The following is a 20,120-nucleotide window of genomic DNA, read 5'->3' as shown; positions in this document are numbered from 1 at the left end:
TAGGTTTTAATATGTATCTTTGAGGTTGGCCTTTATATCTGAAGATGGGTTGACCCTTAGAACGGGTTCTTATGCTCAGCTGGCTGTAAAGCACCTCTTTTGATGTATGAGAAATCTCCATGCAGACCGTGTGTCTGACCCAGTGAAGTTGAGCCCTGATGAGCATGCTCACAATGCCATAGTTCAGTGTTGAGTATCCTGTCCTGCCACGTGATGTTACAGATGGATCTTAGGCAGCGAATGTGGAAGCTCTCCAGCTGTTTGAAGTGGTATTGGTGGAGCATCCATGTCTCATAGCTGTAGAGGAGTGAGGTGAGTACAACAGTGTGGTAAATTTTAATCTTGGTTCTGAGGCAGACTTTATGCTCCCTTCAGAGTCTGTGGGTGAGCCTGCTAAATGCCAGGTTGGCCTTTGCCAGATGCCGAGTGATCTCATCCTCCAACATGGTGTGGTTGGAAAGTATGCTAAACAGGTAGCAGAATTACCTAACTGAGTTGAGAGGTGTATTGTCAGTTGTGATGCTGGATCATGGTACTCGTGATGCTGGTGGTCTGGCATTGGCTGGTACATGACTTCTGTCTGTCTTAGACTTATTGTGGAACAAAGCATTTTGAGGCATAGGCAAAATGATCCATGATAAGCTGAATGTCCTTGAGCATATGTGCTATGAGGGCACAAACATCAGCAAACAGGAGCTCTGTTAATAGCTTATTCAGTTACCTTGGCAGAGGCTCTGAGTCATTTATAGATTGAATAGACCACCCCCCCCCACCATCCAATCTGAAAGGGTTGTGTACACCTCTATCTAAGTCCTGGAATGTAAACAAAAGCATGGCTGAAAATACAATGGCAGAGAGGACTGGAGCCATTACACGTCCTGATGAGTCACCACACTCCATCACCCTGGCCCATCATGCCATTGTGAAATGAGCATATGACAGCAATCATCTTCTCTGGGGAACCAAATTTATGAAAGCGACTCCATAGACTCTCATGATTCACTGTGTTGGCGGCTTTGCTCAGGTCAACAAACATCATGTACAGGTCCTTGTTCTGTTCATGAACCTTCTCTAGTATTTGCTGGGCTGCAAAAATCACGTCTATGATGCCACAGCCAACATGAAAGCCATATTCTGACTCTGGATACACCAGGTGAGAGATGAGCCTGTTGAGGACAAACTGTGGAAGGATCTTCTTTGCTATAGACAGCATTGAGATAGTGCGGTGGTTGTCTCAGCTAGATATGCTTCCCTTCCTTTCATATAGGTAAACTATGAAAGCATCCTTATACTCCTCGGGCATGGTACCCTGTTCTCATATAGTCTTGAACAAGCTGGTGAGTTTCCTGACCAGGTGGGCACTTCCACATTTGTACACTTCAGTGGAATGCCTTTGTGGCCTGGACAGTTGCTTGGTGGCTTTAATAACCTTTTCTAAAGAATGGGCCATGGACAGCTTCTCCAGGACAGGATACTGTGGGAGTGAGTCAAATGCTTTCACTGGACATAGTGGATTGATAGTCCAGAAGACTATCAATGTGTTCTGCCCAGCAAGAGAGAATATTGCCTTTGTGTGTGAGTAGCCGGTTACCATCTGCTGTGAGGACAGGGGTTGTATCTCTGGATTTTGGGCCATACACAGCATGGAGACCTTAACAGAAGGCTTCCATGTCATGCTTGTCAGCTACTTCCTGTAGTTCTGCAGCCTTCTGCCCCCATCAGTGGTTCTTCATTAGCCTTAATTGGTTTTGTAGCATTTGTTTGGCCTTATGATACTTGGCCTTCTTCGTTCCTGATTTCTTGTCCAAGATGTAAGACTTGTGTGTAGTGTGCATGGTCTCCAGTAGCCTATCTATCTCAGGACATTCTAATCAAACCAGTCTTGGTGTTTCTGCCTTACAAAGCTAAGAACTTTGGATGCCATAGTATATGTGACATCTCTGAGCTTCTGCCAGGTTGCTGCAATGTCTGTGGAGTTTTCTGGGACCTCAGATGACAGAGTCTTCAGTGTCTATGCCAACTTTTCTTGTTTGGTGGGGTGTTTCATGGTAGCTACATTGATCTTCTTTGATGGTTTGAGGCATCTTCTGGACACCTTGGTAAGAAATGTAGTGACATGATACTTCTCACAAGCTGATGGTCTGACCACCATTCGGTGCCTCTCAAAGAGCAGGTGATCTACATATCTTTAATATCTCTAGACCTTACAATTACATAGTTCAACATGTGCCAGTGTTTTAACCTGGGATGAATCCATGTTGTTTTATAACTGTTGACCTGTTAGAAGACTGTGTTGATAATAGTGAGATTGAACTTGACACACTTGAAGAGAAATAGTTGGCTGTTGGAGTTTGACCTTCCAGTGCTGTGATGGCTTATCCCCCTGCTCCAGGGGGTCAGAGTTGGGTCTCACATGAGCATTAAAGTCTCCAAGGACAATGAGTTTGTCCTGGTGTGGTACCCCTCTGATGATCCTTCTCAGATCTTCATAAAACAGCTCCTTGATATCATCTGTATGAGTCATTGTCTGTGTGTAAGCACTGGTAATGGTGGTATACTGGTCTCTGGACAAGTTTATGTGGAACACCATAGTCAGTCATTGACTCCCTTGGGGAACAAGTCCAGCTTAGCGTCAGTGGAGAGGATGGCAATGGAGCACATGCCTTGTGATGGCATATAGGAGCAACCTGCATTATATATGCAGTTATTGGCCAACCACTAAATCCATGGGAAGATGACACTCTTTGGCTCAGATAGGTAGCTCATCTATGAGAAGGACACCTCTGAATACAAATCCTGCACCAAAGTTAGCTGCTGTGCTTGTGGCATTTATTGTACCAGTGCTGCAACAGCTGTTTGGGGGTGCGAGAGAGGTTCTGCACAAAAGCTCTTTCACCTAAATCCATTCATAGTGCATGTTGTTCAGCTAACTCAGTTCATTCAAGTCATTTAACCTAATCAACTCACTGGAGTCCTGTGGGGAAGGGGAAGTGGCGAGGTGGACAGCAGAGGATGCTGCTGGCAGTCCTTAGTCACAGCTCTGCATACAGTAGTGATGGTCATTCTCCACAGATCAGGGCAGAAATGGAGCTTGTATCCTCCCAAGGTGATAGAGCAGTGCTGCTCTCCCAAATCTGGGGAAAGGGGACTGAAAAGGAACCCTAAACACAGCCTGCCCTTTCTGTACTGTCAGATTACTGTTCCTGGGTAGTTATCAGCCATCAAAATAATTCAGCCATCAAAATAACGTAAAGATTCACAAACTGACTTTTGGGTCATGGACTGTCCGAACGCTTCTTGATAATGACCAAAGCCCGGAGCAAAGACTAGCCTTTATTGCCAAAACACTGAAGAGGTGTAACATAGACATCACTGCCTTCACTGAAACCAAACTCACTGCTGAGTCCCACTTTGAGGAGGTGGGAGCAGGTTACACCTATTATTGGACTTGCAAGGCCAAAGACGAGCTGAGACAGTCGAGGGTACGGTTTACCATACCATGTGATGTTACCCACAAGCCACTCAGGAATACAGTCACTACCATTTCAGGATAGGGGTGCTGAGATCCTGTGTATGTTGGTGTAGCTCCTAGATGGGGCGTGAGAGTGTGTATGCTCATAATCCTGCATATTAGTATAATCAAACACACTAGCATGTCTGTGTTAAGGCTGTGCATGTCTTTGTGGAAGAATCTTCCTGAAACAAAGGCATGCTGAGTTAACCAGTTAGTTTCCACTGTACCCTGCCTTATACGTGCATCTATCTGAACTGTTCTGGAGGACTGAGCTTAAATGGAAAAAGTAAATGAACAAATGAATGAATGGTTGACACCCCCAACCTCCCATGTACACCCCTTTTGCTGGTGTGGCTTAGCAGTGGGATGAATGACTCACTGGCTGACTGTCACTGGAATGTCTGAGTGCAGGAAGATGTTGGGGCCATGCTCTGGACCACAAACTGCATACTGTCTAGATTTGTTTGCTATTGCTTTAGGTAACCACAGTAAATTACGATGGCAAGCTTCAAAAAAAAAAAAAGTTGGCAACTACTGGTATTTATTTTAGACACAACTGTTTAGGGCAAGATGCAAATGAACATGTTTCACTTTCACCATCAAATACTGGAGGTCAAATTCCTGGTCCCAAAAGCAAAGCCTGAGTAAAAACCTGCAGGAACTAAAAAGGTGTCAGGGATGTGACTGAATCCTGTACAGACAGTATCCGCTGTACAGGGTATCCTTCACCCTACCATATCATATGGGCCTCAATCCAAAGCCCATTGAAATCAATGGGAAATCCTTCCTTTGGCTGTGGCACAGGCCCATGGAGAGGAGTAGCAGATCTAGCTTGCTATCTCCTCTAATCCACGCACTTGTAGGGCTATGACCCAGTGGATGCACTCTGTGATCTCAGTTCTCCTCAGTGAAATCGCTAGGGAGCACTGCTCCACAATGTTCAAGCGTTATATAAAATCCTGTATGTAGGGTTGGGAGGATGCCCTTTTGCACGGGAGACTAAAACCATTTCAACTATTTTTAGAACTCCCTTGGGTGCCCCAGGATTTGGCCCTTAGGAAACTGGCATGAGGATCATGTGATGAGGGCACTACTGCCTGGTAGTTTGTTCCCCTATTCCCACACACCTATCTACTTCCTCTTTCTGGTTTTCTCAGCCAGACTGGAACTAGGGTTGCCAACCCTCCAGATTTGGCCTGGAGTCTCCCAGAATTGGCATCGATCTCCCAGTGACTATTGAAAGCAATCCAGGAGATTGTAATAGGATATTTTAAGAAAATGAGATTGTGAGGCTGGGGGAAAAAATCTCCCGGAATAGCTTCAGTCAGAGTTGGCAACCCTAGCTGGAACAGCTGTGATACAGCTGCTCTTGGGTCCAAGTCACTCAATCCCCCTTGACTGGGTTTGTTGCATGCTCTGCATTACCATTCTAACCCTGCTGGCTGCCACCACGCCCATGCAGGCTAACTCTCTTCCACGTGGGACAGATTTAAGTCACTTTTCCCTAACTATTCTCCCTACCCCTTGTCCTATGCCCCCAAAGCAGGTTTAACTGGCTGCCCCCCTAGTCCCCTCCCTTATCTCGGACTTCCTTTAAGACAGCTGCAGACAAGGCCTGGTTCAAGCTGTTCACAGAGTTGTTTTCAGGCTTTGTTTGGGCCTGCTGTATTCCTTCAGGCAGCAGCACATGGTCCAATCTGCAGCCTACATGAAGCAGTCTCACCCCAGCCCTACCCTGTAGGGCTATTTTTCAAGGGTATCTGAGCCAGTCAGTTGGTCAAATGCCTTACTTGTCTGCACCTAGGCTGGGCTTCTTCTGTGGCATGACATTCCAGATTTGTAAACATCCTGAAACCAAAAACAAAGAGATTGCAGACTTGCATATATTTAAACAAATCTGCATAGACCTGTAGAGAGATGGAGGTGGGGGGGAGAGTGAAGAAGGAGATGGGGGAAGGAGACCTAGCATCTCATTCTCTTCCCCTCCCCACCCTACCTCCAAGCACATTTATTTTTTGTTTTCCTACCTTTCTTATTCAGAAGCCTGGAAGGGCAGCACATGGAGGAACTTCACATATGCATCTCTCAGCTGCCAGGGCTGAGGGAGCAGTGCTGGGACCTTCTTCAATCCTGATATTACAAGAGGACATCTGCTGTCCCTGGGAAGAGGTGGGCTCTGCTGCCCCATAACCAGTTGTTTATCCTGCTGAGGAAGATAACACTGAGAACGCTAACCTTCTGGGTATGTGTTTAAAAAAAAAAAAAAAAAAAAGTGAGTGGCAAGTATGCCACAAAGACCCAAATCCTCTTCCTAGCACATTGCCCAAATAGTCAGGTCATGAAGCTGATGCAGAATTAGTGCCTTGGCTGCCTTTTAGATGGAGGTGCCACTCTGCTCTTTCATATTTTCATACCCATTTCTATCTGCTTTTATACCCCTCCACCTATGCAGGTGGGGAAGAACATTAGGCCCTGACTGCCTGGATTTGTACAGTTATATAGCCTTTAGCAGTCTCTCCAATGCGGATTAAAGTCAATGGGATGGCTCTATAATGATGTTTTTATTTCACACAGATAACTTTCCCCTGAAACTTGAATACGTTTGAGAAGTGCACCACGTAACAGTGCAAATCAGGATCAAATGCTGAAGTTTATTTTTGTAAAGGTTAGTGTTCCTGGCATATGACATACGCATGCTGCTAGAGTTTTCAAATATTAGTTATAATATTTACTTTGGTTTTGTGAAGAACGTCTTAGTTTAAACATGTCTATTCCTAAGGTAAAGTGTAGTAATTAAATTTATTTTTTCATTTTTGTGGTTCATTCCATCTAATTTCCCCCACAGGATGTTTATTTTTAGTGTGTATGGGATTGTACAGAGAAACAAGCAATAGTGGGGATAAATAATCTAATTAAAAAATTCAATTGCTATTTTAATTGTTTTGTGGAGAAGAAATATTTACTACTTTGAGGGGAAAAATAACTGCAGTGGAATACTATATAGCGGGTGGATTTTTTTTTTTAATCCCATACATTTCCAAATGTATTATTTTGTGGGTAAGTGTACTGCAGAGCTCCTAATTTATCTGTTGAAGATACTTCTGCTAGTATTGGGGGTAGGTTTTGAGGGTACATAAATGTACAAGACTACTTTCAGTGTGACATTTATGTCAGCATATTGAAAGGAGGCCAAATCCTACTAGTCTTAAGCAAATAGTTTTTTTGGGTATGGCAGTGATCACTAATGATGGACAGATGCATTAGGTTTTGTCCAAGTGACTGCAACTTTTATTATAACTTACTAAACAAGATAATCCCTTAAAGGCAGCTTGTTCTGGTAGCTGTGAAAGAGGAAGAAAAGAGTTGCCCCAAGCTGTCACCAGCCGCTCCGCTTTCAGTGTTTAGATCTAGTGCAGCCTAGCTGTCTGTGTTCTGACCAGCCTGATTAAACCCAAGCTGTTGATGGATCCACTGTATTCCAAGATCTGCATTTACATGCAGGCTACCGCATAGCCAAATCCTACCCCTCACCATGAGAGATTGTTATCTCTGCAAATCCAACCAGGGATCTAACTCATGCTGCTGGAGTATACAGAGATGCCATTACTCTTGAGCATAGATGGAATACCCCCCAAGCAACCTTCCAACCAATTCTTGATCTAGGTCTGTATGTCCCAATCATCAATATCAGCTGCTAGAGATGTTATCTAGATGAAGGTGTCCAGGGTGCTGTTACAGAGTTTCCCTCATGCATTGCTGCTTGGTCATCAGCTCAAAATGTCTCAGTGCCAGATGAATGTTGTCCTCCGCCCAATCTATAGTCACCAGTCTGAGCTTACCTGTCTGAACCATAGTAGTTTGGACAAACTGAATTGGCCACTGGGCACAGCTACCCTATGCAGCCCAATTCCATTCCACTTGTGGAACTGTCTTATTGTCCACAACCAAATATTTGTCCCTGAGATGGAAGATGATTAACTTGGGGGAAGGAGGGGAAGTATTGTTGCTAAAACTCATAAATCAAAGGCAGTGTTGTTGTAGCCATGTCAGTCGTAGCTGGCTATATCACTTGACACAGAGTTGAACCCACAATAGTCTAGTCCCAACAAAAACCCAATGGTGATCTGTCTGCGAACAGCTGCCCGCGTGTGAGCTCAGTGAGCAATACTCCAGCCAACAGTACAGATCAAGAGAGGAGCCTCCTGCTCCTATCCTGCCAGGCCAACATGCAAAACTGAAAAAAGCAAATAATGATGTGAGATTATATATAAATTAATGCTCGTTTATAAGAAGAGGGCTGTGGTTGATGGGTGGGTAGGGAGTTACTGAAAGCCACCTATAAGGCTAAGCTGGTAGGCTGTGAGCATTCAGTGAAGGGATAGCTAAACTCTGATGGACATAAGTCCAAGAGCAGATAGAGCACCCTGACCCAATGGTTAGATGTTGTTTTCCAGAAGGCCAGCCGAGGCAGTAGCTGCCCCAACTTGGAATAAACAGCAGCAATAGGTCTGTGGGTCCTGATCTACAAAGTCTTCTGAAAAATGGCAAAAACTAAAATTGCAAGAGGGTTGTAGAGTCAGCATGCAAAACCAAATAGGCCTTCACGCTACAGTTCCAAGAGAGGCAAGCAACCATGTCCCAAACCTGGACTTATGCTCATTGAGGCAGAGCCTGTTATTCTGTGTGTACGGTGCCTAACACAATGGAACCTCATTCTCTGTAATAACTAATAATAATAATAATTACTTATTCAGAGAGAAACAACTCTTGGAGAGGAGGAACTAAAAAAGAAACCATAAAGTTGTAGCTGGCACCATAACGTACAAGGAGAAAGCTTGCTTACCCAAGGGCTGCAAAGTATCCAGCATGAGTCTTGCAGCACTGAGACATGCATGGGTTGACCCGTAAAAGCCCCTTAAAAAGGGAGGGCTATCATTGGCCAATAGTCTGTGGTCACTTTCCAAAGCCTGAACTTCAACCCAGTACTGGCTTGACTAGTTGGTTCCCCTTGATATACACCTGTACCCCGATATAACATGACCCGATATAACACGAATTCGGATATAACGCGGTAAAGCAGCACTCCAGGGGGGCGGGACTGCACGCTCTGGCAGATCAAAGCAAGTTTGATATAACGTGGTTTCACCTATAACACAGTAAGATTTTTTGGCTCCTGAGGACTGCATTATATCAAGATAGAGGTGTACTTATGTCATAAACAGATAGCTAAGGGTTAATGTCTCTTTCACCTGAAGCACCTGACCAGAGGACCAATCAGGAAACCGGATTTTTTCAACTTTGGGTGGAGGGAAGTTTGTGTCTAAGTCTTTGTTTTCTGCCTGCCTGCTTTCTCTGAGCTTTGGAGAAGTAGTTTCTACTTTCTAGTCTTCTGTTTCTAAGTGTAAGGACAAAGAGATCAGCTAGTAAGTTATATGGTTTCTTTTCTTTGATATTTGCATGAATATAAGTGCTGGAGTGCTTTGATTTGTATTCTTTTGAATAAGGCTGTTTATTCAATATTCTTTTAAGCAATTGACCCTGTATTGTATCATCTTAATACAGAGAGACCATTTGTATGTATTTTTCTTTCTTTTTATATAAAGCTTTCTTTTAAGACCTGTTGGAGTTTTTCTTTACTTCAGGGAAATTGAGTCTGTACTCACCAGGGAATTGGTGGGAGGAAGAAATCAGGGGGGGAGATCTGTGTGTGTTGGATTTGCTAGCCTGATTTTGCATTCCCTCTGGGGGAATAGGAAAGTACTTTTTGTTTCCAGGATTGAGAACAGAGAGGGGAAGTCACTCTGTGTAGTTTCACAGAGCTTGTGTCTGTATATCTCTCCAGGAGCACCTGGAGGGGGGAAGGGAAAAAGGATTATTTCCCTTTGTTGTGAGACTCAAGGGATTTGGGTCTTGGGGTCCCCAGGGAAGGTTTTTCAGAGGGACCAGAGTGGCCCAAAACACTCTAATTTTTTGGGTGGTGGCAGCAAGTACCAGGTCCAAGCTGGTAACTAAGCTTGGAGGTTTTCATGCTAACCCCCATATTTTGGACACTATAATTACTTGCATGGATAGGTTGAGCAGGATTTGGCCTTTTGTGAAATATTATTTAATATTTATATTGTGGTAGTACCTAAAGGTCTTAACTGGAGTTGGCCCCTATGGGGCTAGTTGGTGTACCAACAGAGTAAATGCCACTTTCTGCCCAGAACAATAAATAATTTTCCATATAAAATGTGCAGTGCTGCTATGGAAAATTACTATGTGAGAATTAAAGTGACACCAACACATTCTTACTTGGCAGATCTGCTTCTGGTAGTCAGTCATATTTGCTTATTTTAGTGGCTACTTTTTTTTTTCCTGTTAGCACTATGGCACCAGCGAAGGTAAAAGTGAGTGAGCTGGACTCGATTCCTTCTTGTTCCTTATCAACAGGATTATCTACTAAGTTCCATGCAGTATTGTTGTAGCCATGTCGGTCCCAGGACATTAAAGAGACAAGATGTGTGAGCTAATATCTTTTATTGGACCAATTTCTGTTTGTGAGAGAGACAAGCTTTCACAGAGCTTTTCAAGACCAGAAGAGCTGTATTAGTTTGAAAGCTTGTCTCTCTCACCAACAGAAGTTGGTCCAATAATAGATATTACCTAAGTTCCAGTCAGTTACACCTGTGCAAAGCCACTGACGAGAGAGGGGTTGTGCCAGTGTAACTACAGGCAGAATTTGGCCTACTGGTAGTGATGCACAAAAAGAACCAACTCTAATGGTTGAGTCTCAGGTTGAGTTTGCAGGACTAGCAGTTAGAAAAACTGATTCCCAACATTTATCTCAGAAAAAAGTAGGATTAATGCCATTGAAACCAATGGAGTTTCACCAGTGTATAACTGTCCTGCAACTTCTCCAGTAATTTATACCTGTACAAAGTGGCTTTATAACAGAGCATTGCCAACCTTAAAGGTTCAGAAATCATGAGTCACACCATGAAAAGTCATGAGATTTACAAAAAAAAAAATTACATTGCGGTTTTGGTCAGTCTGTCTTTTGATATTTTTTAACTCATCTGGCCCAATTGACACCCCCTCTGCCATACTGTGTCACTGAGAGAGAACACTACTGCTCTGATTTGATAGCTGTGACAGTTCTGGTTGAGCACCCACTACTGAACACTCACCAGGCAGGTATGTTTGGCCCCACATATTGGATCCATGTGACCCTAAGCTCCCCTGGGACTGGGCAGGCTCTAGCCACAGTCTTTGGCTTCAGCTTCTTGGGTACAATTCCCAGGCACAGACACTCTGCCTGGTATCACTTCCAGGGAATGGATCCCTATGGTCCAGTTGCCTTAGGCCCCCAGGACCAGTGTTGTCTCCCCAAGACAGCCCAGTCACACAAACATACCCTCCCCAGAAATCCACCCTGATGGGTATTCTGGTTTATAGGTAACCCTTCAGAGACATGTGATAGTTGAAGCAAGAAAGACAGACTTTGCAGGAGGATTTCTAAACTAATCACTTCTTTACTCTTATACAAATCATGAGAGCTGCAACTCTAGGCAAAACAATAAAGCACCTGTACACTGTTCCTCAGAGTGTTACTGCTCCTGAGCGCTCTTTGGGATTTGGTCAGTGTCTTATTAGGAGTTCCAGGTCCTTCCTGGACCTCTCTTCTCCAGCTCAGTCTTCCCTTCCTGAACATGATTTCTCCTTGTTGACTCCATTCAGCTTGGTCTGGTCCAGCAGTCAAAAATTCCCTCTCTCTGAAAACACATTCCTTTGTGTTCCTTGAAGCGCCCAGCATCCAAGCTTTTAAGAGCCAGTTCTAACATCCTTGTTTCTTTGTTCCCCTTCTGGGGACTTTCCACTGCTCCAACCCTACCTATTGCAGACAAGGTGGGGACCACTGGTTTTCCCTAGGTGGCAGCCATATCATTGTTCTGCTGGGGCAAGGTTATTCAATTATTGATGATCTTTAATGACCGTCCAATTCAGGTGCCCATCCCTTTCCCCTTAACAGAAGAGGAATGAATGCAGTGAAAAACAACCATAAGGCTGTAAACATACAAACACAAAACCAAACTGGAATTCATAAATTCACACAAATTTCCCAAATAGTCGCCGTAGCATTTTACATTCGTTTTGTATAGATGTAAGTGGCTATGCAAGTTGCATGGCAGTAGAAAATCAGGTTCTTAGATGTCAAGCTTCAAAATGTAATTGTATTTGGGAAAATGTTTGTCTGAATTGTCTTTCACTTGTGCAGTTACACACTGGTGTAACTTATTCCTGATGGACACTGGGGTGACGGGAAAATCAGGCCCATAGATCTTTTTGGAAAAATCAATAGAGATTCTTACTGTTAGCTCCATAGAGTTTAAGGCTAGAAGGGACCATTAAGATCACCTAGTCTGACTTCCTGCATACCAGTGGTCCATAAAACTTGACTCCAGAGTTCTTGCATCAAGCCCAGTAAGTTGTGGTTGAACCAGAGCATATCTAGAGAGTGGTTACTCTTGAAATTAATGGTGTGGTATAAGTGGTTTACTGTTACTTTTGTGATTTGAAATTTGGAACATTTTTTTACTTTTAATTTTACTTTTATTTACTCACTGATGTAATTCTCACTTATTAATTGTCAATTACTTTGATTAACAGCTTCACAGTATTTTTGTAATCATTTTGTATTTCTCATTGCATGTTTATATGTTGGTTTAATAATAAAATATAGCAGATTAAAACATTGGCCTCCCAGGGGGCCATTTTCATAGTTACTTTTCAGAATATAACCTTACTTTATTATTCAAAACCATAATAGTTCTGGCAGCACTTTTATCAATAGATTTGTTAGATGGCAAATCTAGTGCTGAAACGAAACTAACAGATTCTGAGGGAAACTTCACTCCAAGCAATTCTGGTGTCCATTGTTCACAAAAGAAAGATATAGCCCCAGACTTAGTTTTCTCTTGTACTGTTATCACACACATTATACACTTTAGCTTTGCTCTTTATATCTTACTGTACATTCAAAGTCTGTCACATCTTTTTGAGCATTTGAATTGTTGAAATCTTGGTAGCACTATGATAAACCTCTACAGGTGAGATTCCTCTGAGGTCCATAAGGCAGAACTTGACTTGTATTCTGTTCTTCCTGCTTATATAGAACATCCTTCGGCATCAATGGAATTTCCATTCATTTAGACCCAAACATAGAACCCAGTACTCAACCTGAGAAGGCAGACAGGGCACTGACCAGTTGTGCATAGGGGAGGGGAGGAATATTATTCCCTCATAGATCATACAGTGGCTTTGGAGCCTCTTCCTGGAAGATACTCCAGCCAGTAGTGGAAACAGCCTTGGCTACTGCTCTTTGGCCCTGCTCTTATGGTGTTCTTCATGTTGTGGTCAGATGTCATACTTGTATCCAGCCTCACATTCTCATGCATCAGAACCACACTTGCTCTACTGTCGAGGGAACCTCTAGAGCTACAGAGGAGAAGGCTAGATTTACTCCATGGAGGAAAGAGAATTTTGGATCCAAGATCTGTCATGTAGATTTATGTCAATAAGTCTGTCAGTTCTTTCCATTTGCCCTGAGAATTATTCATTTTTTAAAAATTCATATTTCTATTTATTTTATGAAGGACTTCCAGCTTCTTGGACTTACCTTCTTTGAAGACATACAAAATAAGCAAATGTCCTCACTGTTTGCAGATACAGTAGCTACTAATATGCCACATTTGTCCTCTATTTGACATGATTTAAAACTGTGTTTCTTAAAAGCAACTGGCTTCTGCTTTGGGATGACACAGGTGTTGCTCTCTGTATAAAAAGCCCAGCCACACATGTAGATGTGATCTCATTCTGAAAAATTTCTGAATGGCAGCAGCCCTGTGCAGTGCAGCAATCCTGAGTATCCCATCAGTTTGCCTCTTGGTGCTCAGTCCCCACCCCATTTAAAGGTAGTCTTTTTAAAATTATTTTTAAAATATTTAACTTTTGAAGGTATAACACTAAAAATTATGCATTGTAATTCTGCATGCAATAGACCAGCTTCTGCATTAAATAAGATGTACAGGCTCTCTGAGATGGGGGAAAAAGGGCTGGTCTTACAATTAATTTCTTAGGTATATTAAAAGTAGGAGCTACTGTCAGGCTGTATCCTCCCTGTTTAGTTTTTTTCTGCACCGCCTAGACTCCTAGGGCTATTTTGAAAGTAGCCTTTACCTGCGTGCCTCTTATACTGGTAGCATTTTCTCTTCAAAGCATCACTGCTTAGTGCTAGGGGGGAGGGGTGCAGAAGCCTTTGACATTGATGCTGTGGTGTGAATATTGCAACCCTGAACTCATCTATTTAAAACATCTATTTATATTTGAGGAGTTTTAAATAGATGAGATCTGGAGGGGAGGGAGCTGTTATGCTCATTATACTGACTCTTCCCTGTAGCCTTGTCAATTTAAATGGCTTCTGTTTCATATACAGAATTGAGTAGCTGTGTCAATACCTCTTAAGCACAAAATCCAGTCAGCTTGGCCAGGCTCAAACTTCTAGAAGTCCTGGAAAGGAGAACCCAAGGAGGAAGTCTTGGGTTACAACCTGTCCAGTTAATGTGAAAGATTTTATTGTTTTCTCAACACCTTGTTCCATTTCCCATCTAGAAAGGTGCACTGTGGATGGCTCTCACATATTAGCTCCCAAATACTTCAAAGGATGGAATCTTCAGGGTATCATACTAAATAGAAGTAAAAGTTGTCTGTGATACTGAAGAAAATTATTAATAAAATCAATGTTACAAAAAGAAGTAAATGGATCTGGGACAAGTTTATCCCCAGCATAACTCTATGTTGGTGGAGTTACATCAGGGAAGAATTTGGGCAATTTGGTTTATCTATTATTTTCCAGCGGTGGTAGTTATTATTTATATAGTCCCTTAGATGTACATAGTGCTTTATAGTAATAAAAATAAAGTCCTGCCTTTGAGGAACTTACAATCTAAGGCCCTGATCCTGCAAAGATTTAAGCATGAGTTTATCTTTACACATGTAAGTAATCTCAGTGACCTCAATGAGATTGCTTACATGTGTAAAGTTAAGCATGTAAACTTAAACCTTTGCATGATTTGGAGCCTTAGGCCCCAGTCCAGGAAACTGATCCATACAGACGGATACATGGAGCCTCGCTGGACTGTGTTTAGTCATATTCCTGAATTTAGCATCCTATGCCTATGCTCTTTTATAAAGATCAATCGGATAATTAAAATTCAAATAAGTCTTAGCAATCAAATAATTTAAGTAGAAACTTACTAAACAGTATTTACTTTGTGAAATGGTTACTTAATTTTTAATAAAGTATCACATGATAGCATTCACGGGGAAAAATGTACTTTTGAGGTGTGAGGGAGCCATTAAGAATACACATTTGAGTTATACATTATAAGAGGATGCATCTGCATCAGATTATACCATCTTATTTGTCCTTATTAATCTATACAGTCTCTACACCACTGTTTAGCTAGTGTGCGTGTATAAGGGGATTCTCATATAGGAAAACAACTTTATTAACACAATAGCAACCCACTCTTAACTAGTAAAATCCGAGAAGTAACAGATCCCTCAATGACTCCATTGAGTTCTTTGTCCCTTTCTTATAAAAGTGGGGAGGCAGAAAGCCCCTAGCTGTGGCTTTCTAGACCTACACTAACTATATTTTAAAGTGTATTGTGACTGAAGTCTCAGCCCCATTTTATGGTTTTCCCAATTAGGATTTGCTGCCTGACGTCATGTCTGCCCGAGATTGGCTATTCAGTTCTGACACTCAGGGCAGCTACATATTCTCTCTCTCTCACGCAGAGAAACTTTAAAAAGAGTTTTTGAGCCTGATCTGGCTTAAAGACTCTTTCTTGCACACACAGAGAGACCACTGGCAGCTCGAGCAGCCTAAACATCTGCTCCTTATTGAGAACCCCCTTCCATTGCTGTTGTTCCTCCTCCCCTTTTACTGCTGCTTAGAGCTCAGATCGTACCCAGACCTTCCTTTGCTCTAATAATGTTTTCCTGCTCCATGGAACAACTTGTTTGCTGAAATTTCCCAACCTTTTGGGGGCTGATGGGGGAGAACTAAATTACTCTCCTAGGAAAAAGTAAAGGCGAGTGGAAGCGGCAGCACGCCGGGGGCGGTGCAGCTTGCTCGCAGGCAAAGTGAGTAGGTGCACACACATACAAACTTTGGAGGAGAGGAAATCCTTGCATCGGGAGCGTTGTGGAGTTTGTTGGCTACAGGGGCTTTTGCAATGGAAATGGCTTGGATCAGGTGGGGCTTTTTGCTCTGTGCATGTGTATTTTTGTCACCGGCGCTCGATGCCGCTGAAAAGAGCAGGCTGAGGAGAATCACATACGTACTGCGACCCGGCCAGGCGGGCTCCCGGCTGCAGAGCTCGGCTCCTCTCGGGGGGCAGCGGCAGCAGCGCACTTTTAACGTCGAGCTGAATACCCGGTACAGCACCAGCACCCTAGAGCGGACTCGCAGGATGAGCAAACCGGCAAATCCCAGCATGCAGCTCCGCTTGGGCTCCAGCGCGCAGCTCCATCACAAACCCGGTGGCCCCGCAGCCCCCTTCGCCAAGCCAACCAGGCTGGTTCAGCGCTCCAAGCTGCAGCAACGGGAGACCCGCAGCAACAGCAGCTCCAGCCCGCAGGTTCACCAGAAGCACCCGCTGCAGGGGTAAGGCGAGTTCACCTTCCCTACTAACCACCCCCCCCTCCAAGCAGCAGAGCTTCGGAGGATCCCTTAGTGGGCTGCGGAATTAATGAAGTTATCATGCAAATACATGCCTCAGACTCCCACAACAGTGCAGGAGGGGCGGCCAGTGGCTTTTGCGGTCACCCTGAGGGGCATCTGAAGTAAGAGATTAATCGGCCGTGGGGGCGGGGAGGAAACGTCACGTAGCTCAACATCAGAAACTAACAGCAAGTTCACTAAGGTGCGGGTACATACGGAGGCCGTTCCTTCCCCCAATACAGTACCCGCGGCAGTGATATCCCGGGGACATTCCTCATTGTTATGGTTTGATTGATTGCTGGAAAGTGGGGAGACACCCGACGTCATTGTCCTTTCGTGCCATGGGTTCCCCGCTCGTTTTCTGGGCTAGCCCTGCTGCAGCAGCTCTTTAAAACTGTGCCCATCGCTGCTTTTCGCCGCCTCCTCGCCCCGCAGCGCGAGTGCTGCAAAGGCTGCAGGGCTTTGTCTGTCTTCTCCCCAGCACCTGAGCGTGGGGCTGCCAACCAAGCCAGATTTTAGCCCTGACGGAACTTTTTTTTTTAAAGGGGGGGGGGCGGTAATCCATCTACCGTGAGGGGTATGTGTGTGTGTGTGTGTGTGAAGCGGGGAAGAGTCGGATCCAGGCTTCGGGGTCTAATCTTTGGGAAAGCCACAAGCAATGCAACCAGCTCCGAAATCGGTAATCTCTCTCACATGCCCCTGTAGCTGGGCGCCGGGTTGGCTCCTCAGGTCATGTGCAAGGAAAGAGCTTGTGGCCCCAGCTATATCCACAAACCCAGTTCCCTCTGTGGCAGCAGGGGAGACCCCATTAGAGGAGGTATTGAAAACAATGAGCTTCTGTTATGATTTAGAGCTATTGTATCTTTCAGATTAGGGGGTTTCTCCTGTGGGCTTTAAACTCCATTTCCAGCCAACTCCTGAAATACGTTATAGGGAGCAGGAGTTTGTGGAGTGCTTGTCGTCAGACTCCTTCCCGCCTTTTCTCCCCTCCCGACGTGTAGAACAGTATTTTCTGGAAGCAATAATGGTCCAGCTGTGAGCAATGTTGAATTTCAGGGCACTGCTCTTAAAGCCCTACACCTGGGCACACAGGTAGCTTGTCAAGGGCTGTGTTGGACTGTTCTCTTCCTTTACTGCAGGGTGAACGTCTGTGGAGGACAGTGCTGTCATGGCTGGAGCAAAGCTCCTGGCTTCCAGAGGTGCACCAAACGTAAGTGTCTATGTGGTAACTAGGGATGTCTGGCTAGCTGGGAGGAGAGTTGATAGCCAAAGGTGTAGCCCTAGGCCATTAACCCTAGGCAGTCATTAATCATCAGGAAATAACCTGTGCCAGTCAGCACCTACAAATTGGGGGGGTGAGGGTGGGTGCAGAAATCCAAGGCCTATGAATTATTTTTTATTAGGCAACAAGATACTAACAAGCTCGCTGAACTGAGGTTTGTTGTTTGGCTAGTAAATTTGCTTGCTTCTCTCTCAATGTTTTATTTGGGTTTTAAATATTTATACACTTGTGAGAAGGTAGCAGTGCTGTAATCTTAGCATTTGGATTTTCATTCCATTCTAAACCCCTGTTTCCTGGCCCTCACAACTTTCTTAAAGAATGAGCATTTCTCAAGTTGATTCTCTGCGCAGAGGTGAAATTTTGGGGAAAACTTTGTAAAATGTCATTCAGATGTGTTTGAGTGATCAGAGTGTGGATGAAACCCTGGTGTTCATATGTTGTGACATTTGTGAGTGGACGGGACTCAGGACCTGACTGGGGTAGAGAAGCCCCCAAACATGCAGAAGTGGGGAGTAGTGACTCTGCAGCATACACTCTCCTGGCTTCAGAGACCCATGTGAGAACTACATGGTCAAGCTCTGCAGAGGGGTGGAGCACAATGGGGGAAGGGTGGAGCTGGAGAATGGCCATGCTGTAAGGCAGTGGTCCACAACCTTTTGGTGGCCAGTAGCACATTCATGTTTTCAGAAGAGTGTGGCAGGCACCAACAATTACTCACATACAGGGCCGGCTCCAGGCATCAGTGGAACAAACACGTGCCTGGGGCAGCACACGCTACGGGGTGGCATTCTGTCCATTCTGCAGAGTCGGAGCATGTATTTTTTTTGTTTGCGCCAGTTCTGGGCAGTGCAGAGAGAAGCCAGGAGGACAGAGAACACTGGTGCCCGCAGCCTGCAGCCCTGGAGTTCTCTGTCCCCAGCAGGCGCAGGGACGCGGCTTCTCTCCCCTGCTAGGCACTAGGCAGGCCCTGTGCCTCCCGGGGACAGAGAACACCAGTGCTTGCAGCCCTGGAGTTCTCTGTTCCCGGTAGGCGTGGGGCCACAGCTTCTCTCCGGCTTAAGCCGCAGCCCTGCGCCTGCCAGGGACTGAGAACACCGGCGCCTGCAGCCCCAGAGTTCTTGGTTGCCAGCAGGCGTGGGGCCACAGCTTCTGTCCCCTGCTGGGCACTAGGCGGGCGCACATGAATGCCCCAGTGGGCACCAGGGTGCCCGTGGGCACCGCATTGGGGACCACTGCTTAAGGTGTCCTCCCTTGCATATCTACAGGAACTAACTGTGTAAAATAATTCTGGGTGAGTTGGTATTATTATTCCTTGCATAAGGAACCCGTGCTGAGTGGGGCAGGATTCAGGGGTGGCTGCATACTTCTTAGCAGATGTACTGTTACCCTGGGTCTTGGGAAGAGTTGGAGGCTACTGCAGGGACTCAGGATCTCCACATGGGTGGCCTAGCTTCTGCTAGGTATCCAGAAAATCAAACAGACCCTGGGACTTTGATCAGTTTAGCAATCAGCAGTTTTGTTTTGTTTTGTTTTTGGTTCCCTGTGTGGGATTTTCCAATGTAGGGGGGAGTGTGGCTCTCAGTCTTCAGTGAAGTCATATATCTTTGACCTGTATGGAGAAATGTGTTAAGAACTAAAAAAATTATATAATAGAATGGGTAGCTAAAGAGAACACACAGCACATGGTTTCCCTTTCCAATATCCTTTACATTGAATGCAGTCTTTCAGACTTGCATGTCCTCAAAAATGTGTGGATTGAAATAAATGTTGCTGTGTTTATTTCAACAATTAAATGTTGCAATAAACATTCAAGTAATAGATTTGATTACCTATATGTGTAAGGAAACAGTAATATTTTAATGTGATTAATTACAGGGCTAGAAAAACATACCTGATACTAAGTCACTAACATGGGTAAAAATACCTGCGTCACCAAGCTCCTGCAATTTAAGACATAAAACAGTTGTTCATTGTGTACTGTATTTAATTGCATCCTGTTGTCAGTCAAATATTTTCAATACATTAAAAAAATTAATTTACTATATCTCATTTTTATACCTTCTTTCTCTTCCTGACTTTATTCTACTACTACTCTCTTGTATTTCCATTAGTTATTAGTGTCTCTTTTTTGAGCAGTTTCAGTTCTCTTTTTCTCGTTCTCTCTTTCTATATCCCTGTATAGCTTTCTTCATAATAAATTGTGTTCTGTCTTTTCTCTTACAATTTCTGCATCTTTCACTTCTCCAAATTAGCCATTGATTTTTTTCCCCCTCTTTTCTTCTTTATTGCTCTTTTTTCTAACTTTCAAGTTTTTCATAAAAGTCACAATCTGACAATCAGACCCATGTGGGGCAGACCCCTGTACTTGTGAGGCATTTCACTTAAGTCAATTGCCCTCTGTGGAGGAGCAGGAGTTCACTCACAGCTATTGCAGGATTGGCGTCTCATATTGTAATCCTGTCAGAACAGGGACCTGTCCTCTGTGAAGCATCGAGCCCACTTTTGGTTGCCATAAAATTATTAATAATCAATCTCTCCTTCTTTCCTACCCACTT

General features: G+C 44.2%; 1 protein-coding gene across 6 annotated transcripts in view; it reads left to right on the top strand.

The window, feature by feature from the left end:
- The first annotated feature begins 15,371 nt into the window (after window positions 1–15,371).
- Window positions 15,372–20,120, top strand: part of LTBP1 (latent transforming growth factor beta binding protein 1) — a 358,939-nt gene continuing 354,190 nt past the window's right edge. For 4 of the 6 annotated variants that reach the window (XM_050951321.1, XM_050951320.1, XM_050951318.1 and 1 more), the window contains exons 1-2: window positions 15,962–16,226; window positions 17,423–17,493. In XM_050951321.1, coding sequence (XP_050807278.1) covers window positions 16,033–16,226; window positions 17,423–17,493 — 265 coding nt within the window. In that variant the 5' untranslated portion in view covers window positions 15,962–16,032. Of the gene's footprint in view, window positions 16,227–17,422; window positions 17,494–20,120 lie in introns of all 6 variants that reach the window. The other 2 variants (XM_050951316.1, XM_050951315.1) reach the window with 2 other exon arrangements.

This window comes from Gopherus flavomarginatus, chromosome 4, assembly GCF_025201925.1.
Source record: "Gopherus flavomarginatus isolate rGopFla2 chromosome 4, rGopFla2.mat.asm, whole genome shotgun sequence".
NCBI lineage: Eukaryota > Metazoa > Chordata > Testudines > Testudinidae > Gopherus > Gopherus flavomarginatus.
The sequence above is the reverse complement of the archived record's forward strand: the minus strand, read 5'-3'. Positions and strand labels throughout refer to the sequence as shown.